The sequence below is a fragment of the Gymnoscopelus braueri genome, assembly GCF_963280865.1.
Source record: "Gymnoscopelus braueri genome assembly, chromosome: 5".
Taxonomy (NCBI): domain Eukaryota; kingdom Metazoa; phylum Chordata; class Actinopteri; order Myctophiformes; family Myctophidae; genus Gymnoscopelus; species Gymnoscopelus braueri.
The window spans coordinates 1,754,567-1,777,080 of NC_137606.1; the positions used below are offsets into that span (position 1 = coordinate 1,754,567).

Here is a 22,514-nt window from a genome sequence, read left to right on the forward strand (position 1 = left end):
TTTTTTGAATCCGCTGGCTGCAAAAAACTGTGGCCGCGCACAACCCTGCGTTTAACGCTAGCCGTTTTGGTGGGAGCGCGCCCTTAGGGTTTAATCTTTGAGGATGTGGGAGCTCAGCATGCTTGAGAAATATTAAAAAAAAAAGACACTCTGAAGGCGGCATATTTCCAAATCCTGTCTGAGGTAATAAATCATTCTGTATGTAGAATGTGTTAACATTTATTTTACTATGGATGGACCAAAGGTTTGCTAATTTTTATGGGTGTGCCGTGGCTCAATAAATAAATGGAATATCAAAAACATAATTTCAAAAATAATAGCATGTTTTTTCCTTTATTATATAATCATGAAAGTTAATACATTCTAGTTCATATTTAATTGTCTCTATAACTACGCATATACCAATGTGGTCTGACAAAGGCATTACAGTACCAGGATAAAAGGCTGTTCAGTCATGATTCAGATAAGAGAGAACGTGAAAGTCTTTAAAGTGCATTATTTTAAAGCCTAATATATGCTTCATCACACAACGGGGCACTCTTGAAAATGAGTTCATTTACAGCAAGCGATTCCATCGTTGGTCGAAGTATGAATTAGGCTTTAGTCTAATTTATGATAAAACATGGAAGTCCAGGTGACATGAGGCATCCGTTTTGTTTACAGAGAACAGTCAAACATCAATTCATAAGCGATACGCACAAATACCAGGTAGTGACATTTAGATTCCTGTTGAGGTGTATAATGGCTTCAGTTACAACAATGAAAACCTTACATTTATCCACAGTTTTCTATCAGTTAGTTTTCATTCAGTCCTTCTATTCAAGCCCTTTAATCCTATAAATTTATTCAGGAGAAAACAAACTGCACGCCAACATTGTTGTAGTACAGACAAATGCACACTAGGTGGCAGTAACATAAAGGAAGGCAGCCCAAGTCATTAATCTAGTATAGTACTTGAGACAGACCCACTGATAGAAATGCTTAGTCCAGAACTAAGCTTGTCCTGTGTGGAGAGACTAGCCCACTAATAAATGACAAACTCTCAAATGGCCAGTCAGGACCAATTATGATTGGTACCTACCAACACAGATTCGATATGGAGTTTGAGAGCACTATATTTACATGTCGTCTCCAGCCTGGGATGGAACAGCCTTTACTCAAGCCACAAAAAGTAAGACAAGAATACACAATGAGATGGATTTGGTTTGTGCTTCACCAATATACATGTTTGGTTTGAAATAATGCATTGCTGTTACAAGTTGTCTCTCACAATCACAAACCTCCATGTGAGTACAACAACCAGGCCTCTATAAGCCCTACCGTCTTACAATGAGGTTACACACTGTTGCTTTGTATAAAGTGTATATTTAATCAAAATGTCCCTCTCTCTCAAGTGATACAACTCACTTCTGTCTCGAACAACAACCTACTAGTATACGTCTTATTTTCAAACGGTCTGCATCTCAAAACGGTAAAATGTATATTACAATGGCGTTTTTAATAATCTTCCGGTGTATTTAGTCAAAGACACATCAGGACAATGGACAAGATTAATGAAGTTTCATGATTCAGCCCACCAGTTGCGGGTGGGGAGGAGATGTTATTTTGCGTGCATGTGTGAGTGTGTGGGGTGGTGGTGGTACTTTGACATGCTCTCCAAAGTCAGGGGAGATCACTAGAGGTAGAGCCGTCATCACCCAAAGCTCAGCCCTTGTTGATAGTGTTGTAAGAGGGTTGAGATCCAGGGTCCAGAGGCTTGCTGGCAGCTTTCTCTGCCAGGTAGGCGGGAGGATCCTGGTTGTCGGGCATCTCCTCCTCGACCAGGATCGGTTCAATGTCGTCTTCGGCCGTCTCGTCGCAGTGCGGCAGATGGAGTAAGGTTGTCAGGCCGTGCTGGTCAGCCATCTTGTGGAAGGCGCGTAGCAGGAGGTACATCATCATCAGCCCCACAAACAGGTAGACTGGGGAGGGGGGTCAAACACAGGTGTATAGTAGTTTAGGGTTGTTGTACAAGAACACTATAGAACATAATAAAAAGGGTGGGAACCGTTAAGATTAACCACTTTTCAACCTGACATTCAACTATGTCATTCATTATATCTTATTAGCTTTCAAAAACGTTGAAAAAAAATTGTTGATCTACAAGGACACAATGCACTGCATTGCGAGCTTGCTGTGAGTCTGCTATTTTTGTGCAACACCGTTGTAGGACAATGTACAATGTACATAAAATGGGGCTTAAGTCTTAAGTTATATATCTTAAGTTAAGATATAAGGGTAGTTAATAATTATATATCTTAAGTTAAGTTATAAGGGTACAACTACAAATAGTAGAGCAAGTGCAACAAGGCCAGAAGGCAATGCAATATTATAGTCTTCTCCAGAACAACAAGCCAGGAGGCAAAGACTATGTTTTCACATCTGTCCATGTGTGTGTGTGTGTCCGTCTGTCTGGTTTTGCGCAGCCTATTTCAGACACCACTGGACCAATCATTTTGGCCTATAAACTCTTGAACTGTAGGTCATACATCAAATGTTTCCCCCTGGTAGGGCATTCACGAATAGTGATTTTTAGTATTCGAATTATTCGACCTATAAGTATTCGAATAATCGATTTGATTATAAAAAATTATAATAATTCCAATGGCATTGATGACTCGACTCAAGGAATGCGAGTTGACGTCACACCAGAGCTCACAGCTGCGTGTCTGCTGTAGAAAAGCCACTAAAAAAAAAAAAATTCTATTTTTTTTTTATTTTTTATCCAATAATCGAATAGTGGTTTGATAGTCGAATAGTCGGTTTGATATTCGAATATTCGACTAGTCGGTGAATGCCCTACCCCCTGGATTCCTCGGATCGTGATGATACTCCACATACAGGACACGTCCATTCACTAGATTTTCTGCGATTTTGCACTATCAACACAGACGTTTTGCAACTACTCCGGACAGATTTTGTCCAAAACTCACTCCAGTTGGTACAAAAACATCTCTGGAGTAGTGTGATAAACAGGAGTCATCATGTGATAAATATGAGTTTTCATATTGTGCCTTACTGCCATTCATAAGAAAGACAAATTATGAACACATTGTCCGATCTACACCAAAGTTTTATCACACATTGGGGAACCTCTAAACAAATCAGAGCCAAAAGCAATTTCACTAAGACCGATAGGGGGGGTGGCGGGCACAAATCCTACATGTCACTGTTTGTTGCAGATACATGATGCATTTTGTATTCGTTATTTTTTAGGGGGTATTTTAAGCCTTTATTTGATAGAGACAATCGAGCGACACAGGACACAGAGAGAAAGAGTAGGAGAGTGACAAGCTGCAAATGATCCGTCAGGAATTTGAGCCTGTGATGTACGCACCCTAGCCACTCGGCTAGCGGGTTGCCCCTCAAGGGCTCATTGTCACATGTATGTTCTACTTTTCCCTGTCCCACATAAACATGGAAATCTGGTCATGCACAATGGCACTTCACTGTACACGTAGGCAGAACTGTTCAAAACAGTGTAGGATTACAGAGGCCCCACCTCTCAAACCTCACTGTAATAGTTTTTTTCCTCTTGCAGTAATCAACAAACTTGATCACTATTGATAACTATACAATACAAATTTGTGAAACATTGGCCAAATTGTCAAATTATATAAGAGAGAGGCCGATCTACAAGGTCACATTGCGAGGCTTTCTGAGCTTGTAGATCTGCTATTTTCACAATATTTATCGGGGGAACCAAGTCAATGTCTAAATGTAACGCCTACAATTCCAAGTGCTTGTCAGGGTGGGAGGTCCCCAGTTCAAATATGATTATTTTGGGGGGTCGCAGCCTTAAAAAAAAAGGTTGAGAACCACTGCTATAGAGTACCTGCAAACCCAGGGGCCACTGTAGTGTAGGGTACAACAGCAACCTTTTGGTTTTCCATTCAGAGGGTGTGGTTCCGTTTGCATAGGGGAATAACAACCATTTAACCATTCAAATGTGATACGGTGCCTCAGGAGCATGTAGTATCCAATGTACCTGGACTGAATTTAACAAGCACAACACATTATGATGGGTTAAACAAATACTGTGTCAGCATGAGTTAAGTAGGATGAATACATATTATGTCATTAAGTAGGTCTTCAGGTCAGTAGACTACGTGTCTATATGGATTAGAATCAGACATAGTGATCACTGTGACATTTGGCAGTTCTTGGAGAATTTGAGGAAAGGTGGATTAAAGACATCTTTATATGTACTTGCATGCTGGCAGGCAGACAGACACTCTTCCACCTGCATATACATATAGATGCACCAACAGGTTATAGAATCCTGTTAAAATTAGTGATGTGCTCGTTATCTCATAATTCATGTACAGTATGTATATGTATGTATATTTTGAGTTTTGTAAAGTCCTTTGTGTTGAACCTGCTGGTTAAGTGCCATAAATATAAACTGACTCGACATTCTGTATCTTACCAACTTGGTTGGCTAATAAACTGGTTAAAAAATCTGGTGCCTTCATGCTGTGAGAAATAAGTGATTTCCAGCAATCACTCGCTAATCCACATTAAACTGGAGGACTGGACAGGGTCAATCTTAATCTGCCCCCAGAATGACCTATATAATTAATATATAATACAATCTCAAGGGAAGGTAAACAAGTGCCCCCACACATACATGAACGAGACTTAGAGATTAGTCTAGTCATCCAGAGAGGGGTGAAAACACCCTATATGCAGCATGTCCGCTTGGAACTAACCCAATATGCTGATATTATTTTGTTTTATCAATAGGATGGAAAAGGATCCCAAATTAATCATTTAAGTCTTAAATTATCCGCTCCCTCAGGTCTGGTGATGCCAACTTCCTGGACTCCCCCCCCCCCCCCCCTAGATCTGTTATTTTTGAAACATTTTTGGCGACCTGCCCAAAAATAGGGACGCCAGATGGTTAAAGGTAGGGTAAGTGATATTTTTTGGTAACATATTTTAAAGTACTATATTCTGATAGTAATCATTGCTACAGAGCGTTTGTTCTGTCACAGGAGTCTCTACAGCTCTTTAGTAAACAGAATATATTACATTTTCAGGTAGGTGACAACATTTAAGCCAATCAGGAGAGAGCACTGAAAATGCATTTTCTGTTTAATAAAGAGCTGGAGAGACATGGAGACTCCTTTTACTGAACAAACACTCTAGTCTATAGCAATGAGTACTATCAGAATATAGAGCTATTTAACACTTATTTTAACCAAAGTAAATCACTTACCCTACCTTTAAGTAATGGTCAAGTCCAACCATTATTTGAAGCATGGACTGGTAAAAGAAAATGAACGTATCAAATCAGTCAGTAGACATGTCAGATCTGACAGGGCTCGAGGGGGGACTGGTGGGGTTGGAGAATATCCATTCACTGGATCTTCTCTTTTCCTAACATGACAATGCTCTCCCACAACCAACTTATACATTCCAATTTGAAAAGTAGGAAAACAAGGAGAAGAGGGAGGAGAGAAGTGGAGAAATTCAACATGGTGCTAGAGAGAGCATCTCTCACCTGCATGTCACACACACTGCTTAAGTTATTCTAGAGGGCATGCTTTATTTTCCCCAGGCATGTGGCACCTACTGTTTATGTTGCACTGACACAATAATGTCACACCATGCCCTGTGGATGTATCGTTTATGATCTTTGTTTTCAGAGCTGCACTTATTAGAATATTAGAATATTCTACCCAATTCCAAATTAGATTTTCCCTTTTCTTATTTCCATTGTGGTCCCTCAATTGTGACGAAGGGGCGGGGGTTAGTTGGGGAGAAACAATAGAAATAAAAGAAAAGGGTGTAGTTGCATACTGTATATCAGATGTAAATAAAACTTTCACCAATGACATTTGGTTGCATGTTTTCACAATAATACAACAAAAAAACAGTATAAGCAAGCGTTAGAATATAAAATATAATAAAAGCCTGAATACTGCTGCAAATAGATCATGGTTATGATTAGGTCCAGCAGCTACATTTCAGCCAACTCTAAGTGAAGATTTAAAGTTAGCTATTGAGACAGCAGACTTAAGGCTTTTTGGTAGCCCATTCCAAATGCGGAGTATAAACCGCTTTTGAATCCGCAAGGTACAAGGTTTATTGAGCTAATGAGCTCCCTCTGGTAGAATAGCTGAGGGTCGCTAACCTTTGTGAAGTAATTAACTAGGTAATTTATTGGGTACCTCATTGTTGACAATCCTCAGAAACCACACATGCAGGCATAGTTTGAATAACATTTAACTGGTGCCCCTGCCGATATCATATGAGATAACTACACGAGAACATCTATCCACAAAAGTCAATATTCCAGCAGTAGCAAGGAATTGTAGCCTACTTTTTGATTTACCTTCGAGATAACTTTCAGTGTTAGTCTCTCCAGACCAGCTATTTTAGTCTAATGTGCAGCCTAAATAAGTGACTGCATCCTTGGCTGTAATTTCAGAGTCACCTACTACCACTCTGAATCTGCTATTTTTGAAAAATAGTGACAATTTGTGCAAATCTTTGAATATATATTTTTAAAGCGAAAATGCGTAACTCAAATCTTTGCTTCTGGGGGTCCCTGGAACTAAATATTGTGAGATGGGGGTCCGTGTCCAAATACATATCATTTTGGGGGTCCTTGACATGAAAAGGTTTGAGAACCACTGATAGCAACATGCGTTTTTTTTTTGTCTGTCAACTGACATTTTGTAGAATCGGCCTCAGGTCTTAAGGGGTTAAGGTGAGGACAGAGTGCCATTAACAACCACCACTTGTTCTCTGTCAACCAGGTAAGACCTCACTCACTGTAGAGCTGCACTGTTCAAATCCAAGGCCCTGAGCTTGCTCAGAAGATTATAGTGGTTTACCGTATAAAAATATTTCTGGAGATCAAGCATGACCAGTACTTTCCCAGATCTACTTCCTTCCTAGAGTGATCAGCTAAATAAAGCAGACAGGTATCTGTGGAATGAGATTTTCTGAAGCCAGTTTGAAATCCAAACAGCAGATTGTGGGATGACATAATTATCAATTTGTTTGTATATAACCTTTTCTATTACCGTGGATTCTGCACACAGAGTGGAGACAGGACGGTAATTGCCGGGTTCTATTTTGCTTCCCTTTTTGAATAATAAAAGTGAAGGGGTTGCTCTTTCTAATTTGAATTATTTGGGGAAAGGCTCCTAGTTTAAGGGTTAGTTATATGGGTTATGCATGGTGTAATGATTTTGGCTGCGTCACGTAGGAACCTGGATAAATGTTGAGCGAGACCTGGTGCTTTGGATTAAGGGCCTTGAGTATCATCCGTACATCTTCACTGGACACTCTTTCTGATGGTAAAAATAATTCAACATGACTGCCTCAGTCTTGATCATTAACAACATATCATAGTGCAGCACTTTTCAATTGTATTCCATCTTGTTGTTTTTTTAACCATGGCGATGACACATAGCCGCAATGTGGGTGGTAACATGAACCAGTTCTACTGCATGAAATGAACAACTGGGAGTGTCTGTGACCAGTTCCTCTTAGTTGCCACCGAGCTTGCCTTGATGCATAATTATGCAGATCGCCAACGCTGAAAGGAGTGTCACTGTGCTGCTTCATGAGACACACCCTCTTATCAAACACTGTACTTTATGACTGACCCAGCAAACAGGATGTGTAAAGTCAAGAGTGTGATCTACTGTATGTTATAGACCAAATAACCACATAACACCGGCAGCGTCTCATTGGAGTATTATTCATTTACCTTATTTCTGGAAGAACAGGAGTCTTATGATATGGTTATGGAGTATTAAAAATATATTAATTTGTTCTAAATATTCACAGGTTGAAAAACTAGACATAGATTATGTTCTGGACACTTGTGTAAATATCCATAGACTAGACAGTCTACCCGAAAACATTCTGATCTGGTCTGTTCAAACCAAACTTGACAGATAGGTTTGGATGTGGACAAAGTATGGAAAAAAACACATAATTTGCTTTGGTGAAAAGCAATGTTTTTGAGATGCGTTATGCAATACACACAAATTAAGTTTCAGTTTTCAGTCTGGTGGATTTTACCCATTTAATTAAATATACAGTATGTAAAGCAGTGGTTCTCAAACTAGTTGGGCACTCCTGTAATTTACTTTTTCATCCACGGCACCCCTGAATGACATAGTTACTTGAAAATCAAACAAACTACAGTTTATGGCATGCATTGCACGCAGTCGCAGTCATCTCAAGTATACCACGGCTCATGGTCAATTGGCTATATAGACCCTGCAGAAAAATGCGATTATGCGATCGCATAATTTACCGCATAATCAGCAAAATGGCGTATAATTATGCGGGGGTAATATTTTTTCAAAAAGGCTGCATCGCATAATATGCGCATCGCATATTTCCACATATTTCACAACTTTTCACATATTTTGCATTTTTCGCAACTTTTTGCATATTTCAATATTTCACAACTTTCCGCATGTTTTGCAACTTCCCGCAATTTCATCGCAAAATCAAGGATTTTAGCCCACATAATCTAGAGTTTTAGCCCGCATAATCAAGGATTTTTGCCCGCGTTTTTCTGTAGGGTCTAACTTGTCATACTACCGGTATCCTAAAATGAAAGTACAGCACCCAATTCTGGCTCAAATTTGGGTTTTTGAGATGGTGCTTTCACACCCATTTCATGTTCTTCTATACTACAAAACTCACCCATAATGCAGACCTTGTAGAGGGCCTTATGCTTCTGGTTTGGTTCTTCTCCTGGCACATAGTCTCCCAGTCCAATGGTGAACAGTGAGATGAAACAGAAGTAGACGGCATCCAGGAACGACCAGGACACCTCGACGCCGCTGAACACGGCTGCCGGCGCCACAAAGAACGCAAGTACAAGCAGCGTCACCAGCAAGGCGAATTGGACCGCGGTAGCCTTCTTGAGCTCCAGACCCGCGTGCTGCAACAGTCCAATCGGAGCATAGACCAGCGGGTACATGAGCCTCTGGACACAAGCGGTCAGCACCAACATGGTGAAGGGCACTCCAATCAGGGCGTAAAGAATGGAGAAGGCCTTCCCCGCATCAGACAGAGGAGTGGTGTGGCCATAGCCTGAAGGAGCAGGAAGATCAGACAGCGAGTTAGAGAAAGAAGGAAACAAACATACAAACATACAAAAAGGAGAACCCATTAAGACCTGGAACACATCTGTGTCACTTAAGATTTCTTTGGCTATTCAAAAATAGCAGATATACAAGCTCAGAGCACGGCACCGAGTGCCGCACTATGAGCTTGGATCTGCTATTTGTGAAAAATCTTGAACATTTTCTTTTTGATTTTTTTCAAAAAACTGTTTGGATTTATAAAACATTTTTAAGAACCGCCTCAGGTCTTAATGGGTTAAAAAGACCTGAGGCCGATTCTACAAATACCTTCTAAACCAGTAGTTCTCACACAAGATTTTTCCAAAATGTTCAAAAATAGCAGATGTACAAGCTCGCAGCGCGGCACAAAGCGATGCGCTGTGAGCTTGTATATCTGCTATTTTTAATAGCCAATGCTAAAATGAGTTTGACACAGATGCTTTCCTGGTTTTAATGGGTTAAAAGGGATATTTCACTTTCAAAACAATTTTGGGTCATTTTATCGTCTACTCAGGCTTATGTGAGCTCCCCGGACAGTTTTTAAGTTGCTTGATTCACTATTTAGATATTTGATATTAATTTTATCAGACACGCCCCCTTCCTATACAAACCCATTATAACTTCAAACTCCATTTCTAACATGTTAGATTCATCAAAAACACCCGTCCTTGGTTCTGGTGACATCAGTCACCAGAACCAAGGACGGGTGTTTCCGATGAATCTAACATGGTTAAAATGGAGTTTGAAGGAAGGGGGCATGTCTGATAAAATTAAGATCAAATATCTAAATACTCAATCAAGCAACTTAAAAACTGTCTGGGGTGCTCCCAAAAGCCTGAGTAGACGATAAAATGACCACATTTTTTATTTTAAGTCAAATATCCCTTTAAGACAGTGGCACTCTGGGCAACCGTCAGACTATCATCTTCATTTTCAGTCATCTTTAGTCCTCTCCTGTTGTCTTTGTACAGTATAATGTCTGCATGTACTGGGAAACTCTGTGCAAGACAGCAGTATTTCTCCATCAATGACCTTTAATGTCTTAATTAGGCAACTCTGACATAAGAGGAATTAACATAAAAGGAACAGCATTTCTACTGAACGTGAGGAAGTTGGTTCTTTCTAGCATGCAGGATTGCACGACGCTCAGATAATGTCGCACCAATCCTGATGATAATCAGTGTTTTTACTGTTGCTTGCCATTGTCTGCGCTGTCTGAGTGCAACCTGCAACAGGACTTTCACTGTGTTCATCTAATTTGGGCTGAACATGGGAGATCGCAAATGAAAAATAAACAGGATATACCGGTTAGCAGATACATATTTTTTTAATCATAAAAGATAGAATGAAAGTGTGGATTGGCCAGTATATTATGCATCTTTCTCTGGGCTGGGAGTCTACATATTCACAACACCTTGAATTGTAAGCGGTTTGAAATGCAGAAAAAACTGCAATACCAAGCCAATATTTAGCAGCACTTTGTTAGCAGTATTACCCCTGCACAATCAATCCAATCTATTTATCAGGGGCCTTGGACTTTATCGGTTAAACCATAGAAGACAGAACTAGTCTCCAATCTTCTATTGAAACTACTGCTGCTGTCTTGGGCAGGTCTCCCTGAAACACATCCTTGACCATAATGGGACTAAGCTGGAGTTTACTAGTTCCTAATCTGGACATGTCATTACATTACATTACATTACATTAAGCTGACGCTTTTATCCAAAGCGACTTACAATAAGTGCATAAGTGCATTCAACATAGGTAGGGAACGAAACTACTAATCACCAGAAGTCTTAAGTGCATTTCCTGCAAAAACAAGCAACCAAGAGTATACCTAGCGCTAAGGTAAAAGTGCAATATATCAGCTACCTACTTTCTTAAACAGATGAGACAAAATAGCAAAATAAATGAGCACGAGCTAAAACAAATAAGTGTATCGACTAAACAAGATCCAATAAAACAATACAAAAATAAAACAAGAGTTCGTACAACTAGTTAACAAGTAGGCCAGGCAAAGAGGAAGGGTAGTGTTTCCTGAAGAGGTGGGTTTTCAGCCTGCGGCAAAAGATGGGCAGTGACTCTGCTGTCCTGACATCAGTGGGAAGTTCATTCCACCACTGTGGGGCCAGAACAGAAAAAAGTTGTGACCGTGTCGATCGACCAGAAGGACCCTTGAGTGATGAGGCAATCAGTCGCCCCGAGGTGGCAGACCGAAGTGGTCGGGCAGGGGTTTAGGCATCGACCATAGCCTGGAGGTAAGAAGGAGCGGTTCCTTTCACTGCCCTATAGGCTAGCACCAGGGTTTTAAACTGAATGCGACCGCTACGGGGAGCCAGTGCAGAGAACGGAGAAGGATAGTTGTGTGGGAGAACTTGGGGCGGTTGAACACCAGACGAGCCACAGCTTTCTGAACAAGCTCCAGAGGTCTGATGGCTGATGCTGGAGCACCAGCAAGGAGGGAGTTGCAGTAGTCCAGGCGGGAGATGACAAGAGACTGGATGAGCACCTGGGCTGCCTTCTCCGTGAGGAAGGGGCGAATCCTCCTGATGTTGTAGAGGAGGAATCTGCAGGACCGTGTCACTGATGCGATGTTAGCCGAGAACGACAGTTGATCGTCCAAGGTCACACCCAGATTCTTCGCAGTCCGAGTTGACGTCACCACAGCATTATCAATGGTGATGGCCATGTCTCGGTGCGGACAGCCCTTCCCCGGGAGGAACATCAGCTCGGTCTTGTCCAGGTTGAGCTTCAGGTGGTTCGTCGACATCCACTCCGAGATGTCAGCCAGACAAGCAGCAATGCGTGCCTCCACTTGTGTGTCAGGGGGGGGGAATGAGAGGATCAGCTGGGTGTCATCGGCATAGCAGTGGTAGGAAAAGCCATGGGAGTGGATGACAGCACCAAGAGATGTAGTGTAGAGAGAAAAGAAGAGGACCCAGAACCGAGCCTTGGGGAACCCCAGTAGTGAGCCTGTGTGGTTCTGACACAGACCCTCTCAGCATCACCTGGTAGGAGCGACCCGTCAGGTAGGATGCAAACAGGGAGAGTGCAGAGCCTGAGACACCCATCCCCTCGAGGGTGGAGAGGAGGATCTGATGGTTCACCGTGTCGAACGCTGCAGACAGGTCCAGGAGTATCAGGACGGAGGAGAGAGAGTTCGCTCTAGCGGCATGGAGCGACTCCGTCACTGCCAGGAGGGCAGTCTCTGTCGAGTGACCCACTTTGAACCTAGACTGGTTGGAGTCCAGGAGGTTGTTCTGGTGGAGGTAGGAGGACAGTTGTTTGAAGACAGCACGTTCGAGAGTTTTAGATAGGAAGGATAGAAGGGAAACCGGTCTGTAGTTCTTGATCTCAGAGGGGTCAAGTGTCGGTTTCTTCAGGAGGGGGGTGACTCTGGCAGTCTTGAAAGCAGAGGGAAAGGAAGTTCAGGTGCAATAGACTGCAGCAGAGTGGATGGGACCGGGTCCAGAGAGCATGAGGTGGGGCGACTAGAGGTAACAAGGAGAAGGACCTCGTTAGGGGAGAGGGGAGAAAAGTGGGATAGAGAGGGGGAGGGGAAGAGGAGTAGATGAAGGTAGAGAGGGGGGGGGGTGGCAGGCAGACGGGTGTGGGTAGTGCGCAGGGCACCAGCCGGGGGAGGAGGGAATAATAGGCGAACATACTGTATCGATGAAAATAGCAGATATACAACGTGACATGTTGTGAGCAAACTAAGCCAATGGACAGATCAAGCCTAGTAAAACAGTAGGCCTATTTCTTGGAATGATGAGTCGGCCGACATCATTCTGTGCCCAATCCATTAGTACAGGATACAGCAATATCTTTCCCATCTAACATTTTGTTGATAAAATGAAGCTACTGTGAAGAAATGGTTCAGGTGACCTGGAAAAGGAAGCGCCACCCTGCAGAACAAAGCTATCTGTGAGTGACCCATCATTACAAATTATCAGGAGGAAAGAGGTTAACTAATAATTTAACTGAATACAGCTTCCGTCACACGCATGCAAAACCCACCAACACTCTCAAAATAACTCCTGTGCCAGACCAGTCACTTCACAAAATAACTCCTGTAGTCCTCCAGTCACTTTCTCCAACCCATTAAGACTTGGAAAGCCTATAGACCCCTTAACAGACGACGTCACACTGATAAGAACCAGTATGCGCGCGCAGGCCGGCACCAAATGAAACCCATTCTGTCAGGTATCGCTAGGATGCGCCTCACTAGCCAACACACAAGAGGAGGTTGAATGAACTGAAACCAGCGCACCCCGAAACAATGTTGGGAATTGATTGCATGAAACAATCACCTGTGCGTCCAGTCTCAATGTTGGTAAACAAATAATTGGTCTATACGTTATACCTTTAAAACCGGGAAAGTATCTGTGTAATTTTAGATGTTGCCATGTATATAGCAACATTTATTTTTAATACAAAAATAGATGTTTTTCAGAACACTTTTAGAAGGCGTTTTTAGAAGGCGTTTTTAGAAGGCGTTTTTAAAATCGGCCTCAGGTCTAAATGGGTTAAATATTTGTCAGTTTCTATTAAAGACCCCATTGATTCTTTAAAAAAGTTTCTCAGAAAAAACCTTACAATAGATAACCTTCTGAAATATCCTCTCATTGAGTTGGTATGCAACACACCTAACTACTTGGGACAGTAAAGAAAAACACTAGGCAGTGTTTACATGGGTAATTCCACAGAGTTTCCAAAATCCAAAGTTAATAAGGAAACTGCTTAAGTTTATTCAGTCAACAACAGTTACTTTGTTAATGCTTAAGAATGTTTTTGATGGTTTTGTTTATTTATATAGGAGTGTGTAGAGAGACAGAAAGAGAGGGGAAAATACATGCAATATGGCTCCAGCTGGAGTCTAACCATAGATGTTACAACCATATGGTTGCTAGTGCTACACCAACCATTCATCCACCAGTGCACCCCTTATTGGCTTCAAAAAAGTTTTATCACAGAATCAAACGTTTTATGGTCATGATTCACCAGGACCCTGGATGGCTTGATTCTAGGCTTAATTGATATAAATATTTTTGGAAATGTCAATGGGAAAAATGCATTGAGTATTTTGAAGTGGAACCAGAAAATGGCCGCCACTGCTATGCCCTATATATACAGACACCCTCCAATTTGTCAGCTGGCTTGCTGCATCATTTTCTTGACCTGGCCTGAGGGAGTGTTGATTATGAAAGCCAAACAAAACAAAACAGTTGTTGAAGTGGTTGAAACATACAACTGAGAGTTCAATCTCCATTATTATAATTATTGTCATAGGTCTCTCCAGCTCTTTAGTAAACCACTTGAATATCACTTTCAGCACCTTTAAAATCGGTATCAGGAAGATTGCTGGTGAAGGGACTCGAGAGTACTACTCAGCTGGAAACATATTTTAGTGGGGGTACACTAGTAAAGAAAATAAAAGAGTAGTTGATTGCGGTTGATCTCAGGATAAATGCAATTTTGGTGCTACAAAATAAATAATAACAATCCTCCTATAATTAACCAAAGCTCTGTAGTGGTGTGAGGGTAGTGGTGAGCCCAAAATTTGTTCTGCCCGGTTCTCCTCAGTGGCTGGAGCAATTGATCTGAATTTGCACACAGCCATTGACCATTACCATGTGCACGGAACAGCGAAGCCCGTTTTTCTTTTTCACCAAATGTCAGCTGTTTATTAGCGTTTTTGTGTTTGCTGGCTCCCGGGTTGCCAGATCATGTGCGCATATCCCCCCACGGGTATGGACTAGTAATGAGAATACATATATTCGTATCCGTAACCGATATGCCCACATCACATCTATGCACAAATAGTTGTGGCCTTAAGGGATATTTCACTTTTGGTCATTTTATCATATTCTCTGGCCTTTGTGAGCCCCCCAGACAGTTTTTAAGTTGCTTGATTCAGTATTTAGATATTTGATATTCATTTTATCAGACACGCCCCCTTCCTATACAAACCCATTGTAACTTTAAACTCCATTTTAACCATGTTAGATTCATCATAAACACCCGTCATTGGTTCTGGTGACTCATACCGCCTCCCTAATACGCGAGGGGGCCGTGTTTTTTCAATTACTTTATTTATTTATTTTTAATGCATTTTTGGGAAAAAGGAAAAAATAAAATACAATAAAAAAAATTTATAAAATAAAGGAAAAAAGGAATCGGAAAAACACTGCCCCCTCACGCATTAGGAGGGCAGGGTGAATCACCAGAACCAAGGACGGGTGTTTTCGATGAATCTAACATGGTTAAAATGGCGTTTGAAGTTACAATGGGTTTGTATAGGAAGGGGGCGTGTCTGATAAAATGAATATCAAATATCTAAATACTGAATCAAGCAACTTAAAAACTGTCTGGGGGCTCACAAAGGCCTGAGTAGACGATAAAATGACCAAAAGTTTTTTTGAAAGTGAAATATCCCTTTAAGTAATAGATAGCTAGCACAGACATGCGATTGTTTTTGTTTGTGGTGGTGAGATCATGTTTCGCAGATGTCATGGCATAAACTGAAATACACTCTTGATATCCAAACAAAAATCAAATGGCATTACATGAGTCACTTTGACTTAGGAAACACTAGCTGTAGTAGAAGGCCTGATTGCAACAACGCAAACATTTCAGAAAGGAATCGTGGCCGCTTACTGCTGTAACTATAGGCTAAAATGAACAGTATCTTTATGTGTCGTTTGTCACTGTGTAAAAGCGTTTGCTGTTTTTTTCCCCCCTTATATCTGTCCTTACCCATCTTGTTGACAGGAAATGGCAAAGTCCAAGCAAAAAGGTTAAGAAAAGGTTATGTTCCACGAACAGAAAGTCAGTCAGATGTTTACTGAAAACATTTGTGCAGTGTCATGTGCACTCTCAGAAATGTGTGTCATACATACAATACAAACATATGTATACTGTACACACAGTGATTGTGCGCACACACACACACACACACACACACACACACACACACACACACACACACACACACACACACACACACACACACACACACACACACACACACACACACACACACACACACACACACACACACACACACACACACACACACACACACACACACACACACACACACACACACACACACACGTGCTGTTGCAAACCAACCCCTCAACCCCACGGTCCAAAGTTCTAAAAACATTTTGACACGTTTCAAGTTTAAAAAAAATCAAAAAAAAATTGGCCAGAATACACTGGGCCAAAAGACTCAACAAAACCAGTGAGGCTTAAATTTATTCTGTTTCTTCATTGTATTTATGAAATATCTAAATTTAAGAGGGCTAAACCATCAGGATCTGCGCCACAAGTTGCTCCATGGTCACACAGACAAAACATTAGATGACAAAAGTCTGTCAAAAGAAAATGCTGTTGACTATTCTCCAGACCAATAGTGGTTTAAGAAAATGAAATTCAATATTGTGTACCACTGCCTGGCTGATAAGGAAAATATAACCTCAACTAGAGACAATGGCCTCTTGTATGGCAATAGCAGTCAGAATTTACATGTCTCAACATTGTGTGTGCGTGCGTGCATGTGTGTGGAAACAAAAATGCTGTTGACTATTCTCCAGACCAATAGTGGTTTAAGAAAATGAAATTCAATATTGTGTACCACTGCCTGGCTGATAAGGAAAATATAACCTCAACTAGAGACAATGGCCTCTTGTATGGCAATAGCAGTCAGAATTTACATGTCTCAACATTGTGTGTGCGTACCAACAAATTGTGTGTGCTTACCAACAAATCTTCCTAAAAGTGATGCACTGTACTAAGAGTTACGATTATGAAGGGTGTCTTTATTTAAGATAAGCATAACAAATCCATAGCCCCTTCCGGAACCCTGTATACCTTTTTTGTATTTGTGAGTGATGTCATCCGAAATACAAAACAAAATGTATACAGGGTTCCAAGAGGGGCTCAACAAACCCACAGGTCCAGTTGATCTGACCTGTGGCCAGCCTTTAAGAACTGGGTGTAGCTCCAAAAAGAAACAGGCTCATTTGCAAAATGTGTTCCATTTAAAAAAAAAAAAAGGATACTATAGCTAGGTTCCCCCTCCCCCCATCTCCTTGTGTTGCTCATTTTACAAGTTGTCAAGACTGTAATAATTACTGAAACTGTCAAATAGGAAATTATGAACGTGACTTGATATATTTGAGCAGTGGTGTAAAGTTACTAAGTACATTTACTCAAGTACTGTACTTAAGTACACTTTTTAAGTATATTTTGATGCCAATACTTTTGTACTTTTACTCAAGTAAAATTTTGAACACAGGCCTTTCACTTGTAACAAAGTACTTCTACATTGGGGTATTGATACTTTTACTTAAGTAAAAGATGTCAGTTCTTTTTCCACCACTGCATTCGAGATATTTTTTTGTCATTTCACCTTACTCGCCCTAAACAGGTCTGCCTGGCCCCAATCAACCTCCTTCCTCAAAGAAGACCTTTTATCTGACTGATCTTTTAAAAGCAGCCAACCCACATTTAAAAAGGGGAAATACCACACAGCTGCGTTGTCATCACTTGTATGCTAAACCCTTATGACACGTGGCAAATTCAATGAAAAGTCCTGGTTGTAAACAATGCAGGGCATTCCCCTGCAATAAATCAACATAGTGTTAGCGACATAATGCTATGTCTTTTGATAATGTAATCCGAATCCAGCGATAAAATCACGGAAACACACTAATAAGAACCAGTGGTGTAAAGTAATTAAGTACATTTACTCAAATACTGTACTTAAGTAGAATTTTCAGGTATTTTTACTTTACTTTTTTCAGTACTTGTACTTCTACTCCACTACATCTCAGAGACAAATATTGTACTTTTACTCCACTACCTATATTTGAAAACTTTAGTGAATACGGTGTGCATTTTGATTAATATTACAAAAAAACATACATTAACCACTTCAGCTCTGTATATATATTTCAGCCATTTGAAAATAGCCGATCTACAAGCTCACAATGCGCATAGATCTGCCATTTTCAAAAGATTTGTAAAAATATTTTGAAAATATTTTTCACGTAGGGGGAAAACCCCCCTACGTCCGGTGCCAGTACTGCTGCCGGTTCGGCTACAATGGGAAACATGGCCACAGGCGGACTAAATAAGCGATTTAATCGGGTTGTTTAGTCCCCGACGTAAAATATATGGTGCCGGACCATACCTTAAACATCTGTACAGTTTAGAATCTACCATTAGTTTTTGGATACGATGTGGCAAAAAGGTTAAACAGCGGACCCTTTGCGGCCGTTCAACCGATTCTGGGAGACCTCGCAGTAGGACCTAATCTCGGAGCTGTATAGCGGAGTGAGAGGTTCGTAATGGGGCTAGATGAGTACTTTGTACTTTTGGTACTTTAAGTACATTTTGATACCAATACTTTTGAACTTTTACTCAAGTACATTTAGAATTCCGGACTTTTACTTTAACAGAGAGCATTTCTACATTGCAGTATTGATACTTTTATTCTTGAGAAAATGCGTGTACTTTTTCCACCACCGCTGATAGGAACAGGAGGAGTTCTGTTGTTCTCAACTCACCCACGGTGGTGACCAGAGTGTTGGCGAAGAACATCGAGGACGCCAGATCCCAGTTGGAGTGAACAGAGTGGTTCCACAGGACCGACACTCCGTACTTGTTGGCTGTCAAGGCTCTGATCAGGAACAGCTCCAGCTGGGTCTCGTTGACACAGCTCTGGTTGAGGAACTCCTGCTTCAGGGCTTGCAGATCGCTCCTCAGCTTCTCCTCCACCGGACGCTCGATGCTGGAGAACACCAGCGCTCCCAGCAGCAAGTAAATCACGTAGAAAAGCACGAAACCCGTAAGCAAGAGCCACGATTTGCTCACGGAAGACATGATTAGTTTTGTACGGGAACAAACAGCATCAGGCAGACAACCGATCGCCTTTACCGCGGCCTGGTCGTCCTCTACTACCACTCCCGTTGTGTCTCTGAACTTTTTTGGGGTGGAACTGTTCCTCCTGGCCTGGGGGGCCTCCATCCTCCCTCCTCCCACGGTAGGATGGCTGCCAAAAGGGGTGTGTTCACCGTTCAGCCTCACCATGCTCCATTTATACCTCTGGTGGTGGATGGAGTTGTAGTCGGATGCTGTTTTACTCAAGTAGAAGTAGCAATGTCACAATGTCGAAATGCTCTGTGACAATTAGGGTAAAAGGCCTGTATTCAAAATTTTACTTGTGTAAAAACAGTGGTGTTAAGTGACTAAGAATATATATTCTCAAGTACTGTACTTTTTAGTTCTTTTTTGCTTTACTGGAGTATTTACAATTTTCTTCTTTCTTCTTCTTCTTCTTCTTCTTCTTCTACTCCACCACATCTCAGAGGCAAATATTATACTTTTACCCCACTACAATTATTTGAACACTTTAGTTACTAGTTCCTTTGTAGATTTTTATTATTATTACAAAACATGCATTAAACACTTTATCCCTATACTTCGGCGTTTTGAAAATAGCCAATCTACAAGCTCACTGTAGATCTGAAAATTTCAAAAGATTTTTATACATTTTGAACACTTGAAATGGGATATTCTACATAATTTACTTTTGGTTGCCAATAGTCAATTTAGAATACCGGACTTTTCCTTGTAACAGAGTATTTCTGCAATGCAGTATTGATACTTTTACTTAAGTAAAACATTGGAGCACTTTTTCCACAACTGATTTTACTCAAGTTAAAGTAGCAATGTCACAATGTAGAAATACAATGTTACAAATTACAATTAGGGTAAGGCCTGTATTTAAAAAATATATATATATATATGCCTACTACCAGGGCAGGAATTTCAGGGAGGCTATGAAGGCCATGGCCGCGGTTGCCCCACAGTTTGGCCTGCTCCCTTCAAAAAATGATCTGCCCTGAGGCCACAGTGGCCTTGATGCCCCATCCACACTGTCCCATCTGATTTAACAGTTTTCTCCTCTGTCTCCTTCCTTCCAGTAGTCTTCAGGACATGAAGCGTTTGTGGTCAGAGAAGGACATATTCAACTGAACTAGGCCCTCGCAAGAGTGTAGATTGCCAAAAAGGGTGACAAAAAGGATGTTACATCAAGGTCCTCTGCCAGCTGCAAAGAAAACTCAGTAGACAGTCTATACGTGACTTCTGAGACACAGAACATAAACTCACATGATGCACTAATAATACACACGCTGTTTGAGCCAACAGTTATATGTTATATAGGACATAAGGTCATCAGACAGAGTACAGAATTTCTATTTCACTGTCAAGATCTCATCCCCATCTTCAAACCAGTCCAGTGACTCTATGAACTCCTGAACTCCTTTTCAGGAGTTGGTACAAAAATGTATTTATTTCACTGATAGTTATACTTATACTTATATTTAATTCATACAAATTCTTTCTTAACCCTTAAATAAAATGTATTATTTCAGTGGACTTAATATCTTTTTTATTTGATGGCCTTGTTGTCCTTGTATTTGACCTTTGTGCCATCAAATCATTTACAAGTGTCCTTGCCCCTAAAAAGATGAAATTCGAGGCCTGCAGTGCCACAACTGCCAAATGTAAATGCTCTTATGTAGAATGAGCCATAACCCATGGCAAAGATGTTTGGTGAGTAGAGGGAAAAAAGAACAGACCAAGTACAGAGTGAAAGGTCATGTTCACTAAGTATTGAGGGTTTAAGTGGTTAAATGAAAATAGTAATACACATGATATGAATCCAACATATATTTAAAAAACAACAACACTGATGATAGTGCTGTCAAACAAGTCCATGAATATATCTATGAAATCATAAAAAATATAATCTTTAATATAATTTTATACAATATGTAGTGGGGCTGTGGGGGTCCCTGCTTCATCGCTCTCTCAGCTAAGGGGTCCTTGGCCTGGAAAACCTTGAAGACCCAGGCTCTAATGCGGTGTTCCTCAATTGGGGGTAGCCTACCTGTACTCCTAGGGGTTCGAAGAGGTACTACAGGGAGGCCAGGTAGGTAAGAGAAAGTGGAAAATGGAAACATTTATTTTACTGTTATGTTGATAAAACAATCAATCATCAAAACTGTACTTAACTGGAATTTTATGGCCACGGTTTAAAATAAATATGCTTAGAGGCACTAATCGCAACTCTTTCACTCAAATTCTTATTATATTACATATTCTTCAAAAGGTGGGCCATCATTCTTTCAAGCATCATACTATGATTTTCTCTTACAGTTTTCTGAGGAAAATGTGGTCGGTAAAGGGGGTACTTGGATTTAGAAATCATAGAAAGGGTGTACTGGAGCCAAAACAGTTTTAGAACCTGCTCTAATGTAGTCATTTGACTCATTTCTGATGTTGTTCCTCCTTGTCAGTCATGGTTGTGAGCTTGTAGGTCGGTTATTTCTGGCGCACCACACAGTTGTATGACTAAATATCAAACCGGGTTTATACACTCCCACTCACATCCTGTTTTGTAACTTTCATTTGATGAAAGCAAACTTCTCGATGCAGAGCGTATTTTCCATTAGAATGCCCTTTGGCTCTTATGACTCTTGTTATTAAGCCTACATCATATCAGTGGTTGGTATCTGCATTGTTGTGGTTCTCTAATAAATGAAAGGCCAATATTGTTTTCATTATGTTCACATTTCAAACACCCCCAACAGCCCATTAAACTTTAAATATCTATTCATTCTACTGATAATCGACCGTGTGAAGGGTGGTGACTCAGCCAGTTGGTGCACAAACTGTATGGCCTTTGGGAGCCTTTGTCATGCGGGTTGTGAACCTTTGTGAACCCCTGTCTTGTTTTACATCTCTCTCTCTCTCTCTCTCTCTCTCTCTCTCTCTCTCTCTCTCTCTCTCTCTCTCTCTCTCTCTCTCTCTCTCTCTCTCTCTCTCTCTCTCCCTTGGTTTCCTGTTTCTGCTTATAATTTCACACATGTAAAAATAAACAAGTGCAAACAAGCTGGTCCTATAACTCCTATTGCTTTAACGATAATTTGCGGACGACAGACAGTGCACTCTGGGCTATTGGTTGATTCTACAGGAATCTGATCTGTTTCACACACAGGTTTCCTTTGTGAAATTGAAAAGGGCATCTGAACATCTGACTATATGTATGGGCATTGCCATATAAAAACAGTGTGTGATCACAAGAGGGATAGAATCACATGCTATAACTGAGAATAGATTTGAGTTTGTCTGCGATTTGTCACCTCATCACTTTGCACTTTCTGACCTGTAGAACAGAGAACTGCCGTTGAACAAAGACATTTTATTGTTTTGATGCTATATTTTTGTACTTTGACAAGAAGTATTTTTACATGCGATATTGCTACTTTTACTCAAGTCCAAAATCTGAGT

The 22,514-nt window shown here is 40.9% G+C and overlaps 1 protein-coding gene across 1 annotated transcript; it reads right to left on the reverse strand.

Moving 5' to 3' along the window:
- Window positions 1-305: 305 nt before the first annotated feature.
- Window positions 306-19,164, reverse strand: kcnk6 (potassium channel, subfamily K, member 6). The gene is made up of 3 exons (XM_080428044.1): window positions 18,722-19,164; window positions 8,722-9,114; window positions 306-1,961 (listed from the first exon to the last, which is right to left on the reverse strand). Exons 1-3 carry the CDS (start codon window positions 19,035-19,037, stop codon window positions 1,705-1,707), a joined length of 966 nt encoding a protein of 321 aa, XP_080284170.1. The 5' UTR covers window positions 19,038-19,164; the 3' UTR covers window positions 306-1,704.
- Between the last annotated feature and the right edge of the window lie 3,350 nt (window positions 19,165-22,514).